The 8,906-nt window shown below is 44.3% G+C and overlaps 1 protein-coding gene across 2 annotated transcripts in view; it reads left to right on the forward strand.

Moving 5' to 3' along the window:
* The window catches only part of FGR (FGR proto-oncogene, Src family tyrosine kinase), a 52,588-nt gene extending 44,454 nt beyond the window's left edge, over nt 1-8,134 (forward strand). For both annotated transcript variants that reach the window (XM_069971631.1, XM_069971632.1), the window contains exons 11-13: nt 5,143-5,296; nt 5,897-6,028; nt 7,473-8,134. In XM_069971631.1, coding sequence (XP_069827732.1) covers nt 5,143-5,296; nt 5,897-6,028; nt 7,473-7,681 — 495 coding nt within the window. In that variant the 3' untranslated portion in view covers nt 7,682-8,134. The remainder of the gene's footprint in view (nt 1-5,142; nt 5,297-5,896; nt 6,029-7,472) is intronic.
* The last annotated feature ends 772 nt before the right edge of the window (nt 8,135-8,906 follow it).

The following is an 8,906-nucleotide window of genomic DNA, read 5'->3' on the forward strand; positions in this document are numbered from 1 at the left end:
CTACCATAACGTTAGTGCTCTGGGCCATCATGCCTTACTGGCATCATCACTAAGAGCCATACATTGACAACCTCACTATCTATCATGTCTGCCTTAGAACATGGGGTAAATGACATCTGCTCCTAGTAATATGACTTTCATTTTTTTAGGTTGCAACTGAACTTGTCGCCTACATTTCACCTGACATTTTTTTCTTTTATGCGGATATAAAAAGAATGAATTAATTAACAAATCACCTTGTTTCATTCCTGCCTTATTACTTTTCAAATGGTCTTTTTTTAGGCTAGGTTCAAACTACGTAAAAATTGATTCTAATGGAGCTGCATTACAGAGGGCCCACCCAAATTGTCTGCACTGCCACCCACAGATGAGGGGAAAAATAACCCAAGGTGTGCGGTGGTGTGTGTATAGGTGTAGGTGCAGACAGAGTCCCGTGCGTTTGATGTACAAAAATATAACAACTTTACTGAAGAGCGTTTTGCAGATAGAAATAATCTTGACATGGACTTGAGTGCTTGACTTAGTGCTTGAGGTAGGTGCTTGGAAAGAGTAGAAGTAGTAGTGCTTTGTAGAAGGTAGAGAGAAGAGGAGTTTGCCTCTTGTTTCAGCTGTTGTTTTTTTGGCGGAAACACAAAAATCTGTGTGTGAGTTTTTCTCTCTGCCTCCCCCTTCCCCCCTTCTGGGACAGCTGATGTAAACAAGTCCCTAGCTAGCTTTATCTGCAACATCGTGGCTTCGTTGTAATACGGGGAGGGTTATTCTGAGGTCAAATTGCTGATGATCTCACTGTGATTATCCCTTCGAGCATTACAAAGAAGCTACAATGTTGCAGATACAGCATGCCAGGGACTTGTTTACATTAGCCGTCTCAAAAGGGAGGGGGCGACAGAGAGAAAAGCAGAAAGCAGCAGCTCAGAACTGGGGGAAGGAGACTGAATAGATAATAACAAGTATAGAAGGAATTGTTAGTCTCCCCATGGACAGCAACATATGATAGGTTATGTTTGAGTGGAATACCCCTTTAATTTCCCTGTTTCCTGATAAAAGCAATCTGTTTCTCAATAAAAGATTGCTGCAGCACAGCGCTAGGCCCTTTTTTCCATTCTTGTTATACCCTCGCAACTGTTATGCATAAAGAGCACGGGAGATTTTACGGATTTACCAATTCTAGACGCTACATTTATGGAATTCACATTCACTTCCTCAGATTCCGCTTCTTATCATGTGGAATACAACAACAAGTGACACTCTTTCTGGCTGCCTTGTTAGCACAGGCTATGGTGAGGGTTATCTTGCAGATACAGCCTTGCTAACAATCTCTCTCTCTCTCTATATATATATATATGTATACTAGCTGTAGCATTACAGCCTCTTTATCGGTCTGCCATAGATGAGGGTAGAAGACATTACAGATATACAGATGTTCATTATGCTGGCAGCATGCATCCCTGTACACGCTAACAGCTAGCAGGCTGCTAATTACAGGCTTCCAGGGACGCAGCCAGGAAACATTTTACGCTGTTGCTAGCCAGTCGATCAGGGCCGGTGTACACGCAGACTGTTGGACTTCCGCATCTGGATAAACCTCCGTTATGATTCTCCAGGGATTCTTCATGCAGCAATGAGAGCTTCTTAGTCCAAAGAAACTGAAATTCACTAAGCCCAGTTTAAATATTTTTGTTTAGCTCAGAAAAATCCTGCAAAAAAAAAATAAAAAATCTATTGGAGAATAAAGACATCCCTGTATTTCTACAGATGTAAAATAGGTGGGAAAAGAATTGTAGGAATTATAAAATTTGTATAGTCTCGGGAATGGCGGCCTAATATTAAACCATATTTTGCACCATATTCTGGTTAGCATTGTTATATACTGGGTGTTATATATACTGGATTTCACACCACTACAGTGCTGAGGGCGGGTAAGCCTCCTCGCTCCCTCCTCCCATCCCTATCCCTGGTTGATTGACAGCTAGAAGGTGAGCCCTGCTTCCGCACCTGCACTCAATTTGTGCGCATAGCACAAGGATGAGATTTGGAAGCAGGGCTCAGCACTAAGCTGACTGTGAATCAAGCAGGGACAGGGATGTGGAGGGGGAGAAAGGAGGCGTTGCAGCAATTGGCATTTTAAGGACTTTGAAACGCCTCTTTGACACTTTTTACCAGGGAATAAAAGGATGTTATGGAAGCACAGACAGGTATCTGAAAGGTACCTTGTGTCTCCTTGTCCTAACCCCTATTAGAAGGGCCTTTTAAAGGGAAGAGTTGCTAGAAAAGCACCTTTAAGTATGAAACCTTTAAGTATGTTAACCCTTTGATGCCTCAATGCTCAGCTCGTGTTTGGACATCAGCTTATGGGATCAGCTGAGAGTTGCAGCTGGGACCCGCCGCGAATGACACAGACACAGCTCCTGTGCCTGTGTCATCCTGGATTGTTAATTAACGTTGCTGCAGCATCAGGCATAGGTTGCAGCGACGTTAATTAACAGTGCGGCAGCGGGAAGAGGTTAAAGGCGTAAATAAGGATCAGGAGGAAAATGTTTTAGAAAGAAACTGAACAAGAACAAGAGGACACAGTGAGAGGTTAGGGGGAAAGATCAGAAGCAACATGAGAAAATATTACTTTACTGAAAGAGTAGTAGATGCTTGGAACAAACTTCCAGCAGATGTGGTTGGTAAATCTACAATAACAGAATTTAAACATGTCTGGGATAAACATACATCTATCCTAAGGGTACTATTACATGGCTCAATGGGGGCCCGATAATAACTGTAAACAAGTGCTGATCTGCTAGATCGGCGCTCGTTTACTGGGCCTATTACGTGGCCTGATAATCGTTTTACAAGGGCTTCATGGACATCGATGCCCTTGCAGCCCTTGCTTAAACTGCATACATTACCTATCCATGGTCCAGGGCTCCTCTTGCGGTCCGCTTCTTCCCCGGTCCCACGCACTGCAGCTCCAGAGCGGCCTATCTCAGCTGACAGGCTGCTCAGCCAATCACTGGCCGCGGCAGCCAGCTAAGACAGGCCGCTCTGAAGCTGCAGCACACGGGACCCAGGGAGAAGTAGAGCGCATAAGGAGGCCTGGACCATGGATAGGTAATGTATGCACTTTGCAAATCGTCAGCCGCCGGCCGTTATTACATGTAGCGATGTGCGATTAGTGCCCCACAATTATAGGTCTGAACCTATAGGAACGATCAGCCGATGATTGTTGTCATCGGCTGATCGTTGTGTTTATTACACGGAATGATAATCGGCTGGATAGGGCCTATTCGGCCGATTATTGTTCCGTGTAAGGGTGTGTGCACACTACGGAATTCCTGCGTATGACCCGCGGCGGATTCCGTCGCTCGCACCCGCACGTGGCGGCGTGCATCTCCGCCCGTGCCATAGACACTATTCTAAGCACGGGCAGATTCCGCATTCTGCCGAAAGAACTGACATGTCACTTCTTTCGGCAGAATGCGGAATCCGCCCGTGCCTAGAATAGTGTCTATGTCACGGGCGGAGATGCGTGCCGCCCCGAGCGGGTACGAGCGACGGAATCCACAGTGGGTCATACGCGGGGATTCCGTAGTGTGCATGCACCCTAATAGTACCCTAAGATAATAAGGAGGGAAATTCTAAAAGGGCAGACTAAATGGACCCAGTGGTCTTTTTCTGCCGACAACCTTCTATGTTTCTATAATCGGCATGTGTAAATGTGCCAGCGATCATATGAGGACTGGCAAACACCCAATCCTTGGCTGTATGGGCCTTTTGACGAGGCTTTAAAATTTATCGCAATCGGCCACGCATCTTCCTGTTTAAACAGGTTTATGTGTGGCCAATAACAATAAAAGGAAACAGATATATATATCCGTGCTGTCAGTTTTCAGATCATAAGCAGTGTATACTTAGCTTCTGCTCTGCTTGTGATCCGTCTCAGCCGACTCAGACCCATCCTCGGCCGCTTCTGTAACTTAAGGCCTCGCCTTCTCCAGAACGATTGGCAGCCGGAGGAGGTGGGACCTGAGGATACAGCTAGCGGCTGGAGGACTAAAGACTCAGATGTCGGATCACAAGAAGAGTGGATGGTAAGTATCTGGCAACTGACAGCATGGATATTTACATATCGTTGTTGTCAGTTTCCAGGGCTACACAAATGATACAAAGATTGTTTGTGCAGCCTGGCCGCTTGATTTGTCATGACACGTACAGAGGAGATTTGTCAAACATGATGTAAAGTGAAACTGGCTCAGTTGCCACTAGCAACCAATCAGATTCCACTTTTTATTCCCCACAGATTCTTTGGAAAATGAAAGGTGGAATCTGATTGGTTGCTAGGGGCAACTGAGCCAGTTTCACTTTACACCATGTTTGATAAATCTCCCCCTAAGTGTCTATCCAGCAACACAGAAAAGGAGGTCTGTTCATACAGGTATCTGACACGTCAAGACTTACGTATCAACTTATTTGAATGTCCAAATGCCCATTCTTTGTATTGAGACTGGGGACACCAGTTTGCAGATATGATTTTAAGGCTATGTTCACACACTTGACGGACAACAGCCTTTGGCACTCAAAAACAATGGCCGTTGTTGCTTTGAAAATTGCATTGAATTCAATGCACAATGGCTGAAAATAATTGACAATTGACAATTATTTCAACGGCCGAATGAAACAACAGTGGTTGTTCAATTGTGTTAACAACGGCCGTTGTTTGCATTGACTTTACATTTGTTTACATTTCACTATAAAAAAAACGGATGTTGTTTTAATTGGAAACAACTGCCGTTCTTCTCATAAAGTGTATGTTGTGTGAACATCGTCTTAATGTGCCTGCAGCCACTGAAGCAGAAATGGAGGTCTTCATAGTATAGACAGCTGATATTTTAAGGCCCAAGTCTGCCCAGAGCGGCAGCCATCTTAGTACATTTATATTTGCCTTTTTTAATGTCTCTTCACATTGTTGAGTTACGTAACTGGTTTTATCCTTGAGCGCCCACTATCTCCTCCAACCCTCTTTTTTTTTCTCCAGCCATAATTTCTAGTTCAACAACTTCCGACTATTTCTATCACCATTACATTAACTTGTCAATTCTTGAAGCCACTCTTCTGGTATAGACTGGTATGAACAATGCATCTCTCCTCTTCTAGATATCTGCAGGTATGGCGTATATTGAAAGAATGAATTATATTCATCGTGATCTTAGAGCTGCCAATATTCTGGTGGGTAACAACTTGATCTGCAAGATAGCCGACTTTGGCCTTGCACGGCTCATCGAAGACAATGAGTACACAGCTCGACAAGGTAACTGTACCTAAAGGGAAAAAAAAAAATCTACTGTATAAAATAGAATATTGTATGGAATAATGTATGCTTGTATAAGTAACACATGTTTGCTAATCCTTTATGGAAAGTTTCAGAGATTACACTACATTAAAGGGGTCATCCAGCGTGGGGGCACTTTTTTGGGGGACCGGGGAGGAGGTGGCTGAAATAAAAGACGTCCACTTACCTCCCCGGTTTCAGCGGCGGGTCCAGCATCACGGCGCTCTGGTGCCCGGTTCCCAGCCGCTTCCTGGTGTCTGACGCCGCCCGAGAAGCTACGTCTCAGGGCCGCTCAGCCACTCACTGGCTCCCTCACTGAGTGACTGAGCGGACCTGAGACGTAGCGTCTTCTTCCTGCTCTGTTTCACTGTGTATGCCCCCGCTGTAACCAAATAGATCTTGAAGATAGGTCAGCAATAAATTTTGCCTAAAAAAAAAAACACCTGGAAAACGAAGTACCAAAGTCATTTGGTTGGCTGTGACTACAATGTGGTAATAAAAGCTACATTTCCTTATTCTGCATAAGTCCCTGAACTGTTCACGACTCAGTCTTTACATTATCCTTGTGCTTCCGAACAGGTGCCAAGTTTCCCATCAAATGGACGGCTCCTGAGGCTGCTATGTATGGAAGATTCACCATTAAATCTGACGTCTGGTCATTTGGAATCCTAGTGTGTGAGCTAGTGACGAAGGGAAGAATTCCGTATCCAGGTGCAAAAAATCTGCTAGGCAACAGAGTCTGGAGCTTACTGTGCTGTAACAACGCGCTCAGTACACCACACGTTTCTATGCGTAAATGTAGAAGTGCACAAGGCTTTGTTGCTATTTGTCCTATGACACGGCCCCATCATAAACTGTAAGCGAGCGCTGATCTGCTAGGCCATCGCTCGTTTACTAAACAATTACACAAGCCGGCTATCGGGATGCAAGGGCTGCATGGACATTGTTGGCAATGTCCATGCGGCCCTTGTCTTTAGTGTAAAATAAGAAAGTATTAACTTACCTTACCACGTTCCCTGATGTCCTTGGGCCTTCCCTGCTGTACTCAGAGGCCTTCCCTGGTCTCTGCAGCTCTGACTTCTGTTCTGGTCTATACACTGACAGAGTGTCGGCTGCTGAGCCAATCACTGGTCACGGCCAGTGATTGGCTAAGCAGAAGACCGGAGCAGAAGGCAGAGCTGCAGAGACCAAGGAAGGTCTCTGAGGACTCCGGGAAGGCCCGAGGACATCAGGGAACGTGGTAAGGTAAGTGCATCACTATTGCACCTAGCTATTACATGTAGCAATGAGCACCTGACAATTTTAGGTCTGGACTTATAAGAGAAGTCCAGCGAAAATATTTATTCAAGTATTGTATTGCCCCTCAGAAGTTATACAAATCACCAATATACACTTATTATGGGAAATGCTTCTAAAGTGCCTTTTTCCTGCACTTACTACTGCATCAAGGCTTCACTTCCTGGATAACATGGTGATGTCACTTCCTGGATAACATGGTGATGTCACTTCCTGGATAAAATGGTGATGTCACTTCCTGGATAACATGGTAATGTCACTTCCTGGATAACATGGTGATGTCACTTCCTGGATAACATGGTGATGTCACGAACCGACTCCCAGAGCTGTGCGGGCTGTGGCTGCTGGAGAGGATGATGGCAGGGGGACACTGAGGGACACAGGGCACTGGAGGGACACTGAGCATGCCTCTGCCATCATCCTCTCCAGCAGTCACAGCCCGCACAGCTCTGGGAGTCGGGTCGTCACATCACCATGTTATCCAGGAAGTGACACCACCATGTTATCCAGGAAGTGAAACCTTGATGCAGTAATAAGTGCAGGGGAAAAAAGCACTTTATAAGCATTTTTCCATAATAAGTGTATATTGGGGATTTGTATAACTTTTTGGGGACAATACAATACTTTAATAAAAATTTTCGCCGGACTTCTCCTTTAAAGAAACGATCAACCGATTATCAGTTCATCGACTGATCGTTCTCTCTATTATACAGAGCTATAAGTGGCCGAATCTCTGTAATAGGGCCCTTTCAAATAATACCGATTTCTTACAACATAAGTATCAACTTTTCAATTGATATTTTAGGATTATGACCATGATTTATAATTCTGTGTCTCTCTTCTTTTCTCTCAAAACTAGGTATGAGTAATCGAGAAGTCCTGGAGCAAGTAGAAAGGGGGTACCGCATGCCATGTCCTGTAGACTGCCCCCCATCCCTTCACGACCTCATGTTGCAGTGCTGGAAGGGTGATCCCGAAGAACGTCCGACATTCGAGTACTTGCAGTCCTTTTTGGAAGATTACTTTACAGCTACTGAGCCACAGTATCAGCCTGGGGACAATATCTAAAGCGTGAGCGCGGATGTAGCAAAGAACATGGAGTAAAATACGTCACGAAAAGATAATAAACTCCAAAGAAAGAAAGAAAGCTGAAGACATAGCGAGTGGCCTTGCAGTGTGGCCTTGAGTTGCTTGCAGACCACTATGGGACGGTAACTTAACCCTTACAGTCTGGCTATAGAACATGATCTTGAAGTGCAAAAAAAAACAGCTGGGACAAAAACTTGCAGTACTAAACTTTGAAACATTGGTCACAACTAGAGCAATATTGAGTAAATATCATACAAACACCATTAAAGGAACTGTGTATATACAATCATTACTCAATGTGCAGTGGAAATACCAGATTACCTACAGGGACACCTGGGAAGCTATTAGATGTCCTGTTTCTATGTTCTTGTTGGTTTTTAAACACATATATATGTATATACGGTGGTTCCTCGAGTTACAATAAATTGGTTCCAGGACGACCATTGTATGTTGAATATATTGTATTGAAACTTGGCAATTGGTTCTTGAAGGCCCAAAATAAGAAAAAAATAAAGATTTTAAGAAAAATAAGCAGATAACTAATACAGTGAAACTTTGGATTACGAGCGTAAATCGCTCTGTGAATGTGCTTGTAACACAAATCACTTGTGTATCAAAGAAAATTTTCCTGTAAGAAATAATTGAAATGCAGACAATTCGTTCCACAACACAAAAGTAAGGTAGGTAAGGTGTTCTGCATCAATAAAGAACATTGTATCAGTAAAGGAGGGGTTAATCAGTTAATTCTCCCACCACACACAACTCCCCAGGTGGCTGCAAACCTGCTGGTGCTGGTACTAGTGCTAGCTGCCTGGGGCAAATATTGGTGAAGGAGTTAATTCAGGGGTCAGAGGGAAGCAGTGGTGACGCAGACGGACAACGGATGAGAGCCGGAAGATATCTGATCGCCGGGCAGATAGCAGTAGGTTAAAATGAAAGGGCTGTACAGATGACACAGTGTCCCGGAAAAATAAAATGAATCTACCCTCGCCCAGTGCCCAAAGAAGCAACTCCTCCTGGCAGAGGTAAAAAGCAGTACAGGACATGTAGTATCACACTATACTGTAGAGAGGAGATACTAGACACACAGCAGTACAGGACATGTAGTATCACACTGTACTGTACAGAGGAGATACTAGACACACAGCAGTAAAGGACATGTAGTATCACACTGTACTGTAGAGAGGAGATACTAGATGCACAG

This window comes from Dendropsophus ebraccatus, chromosome 5 (assembly GCF_027789765.1).
Source record: "Dendropsophus ebraccatus isolate aDenEbr1 chromosome 5, aDenEbr1.pat, whole genome shotgun sequence".
Taxonomy (NCBI): Eukaryota; Metazoa; Chordata; class Amphibia; order Anura; family Hylidae; genus Dendropsophus; species Dendropsophus ebraccatus.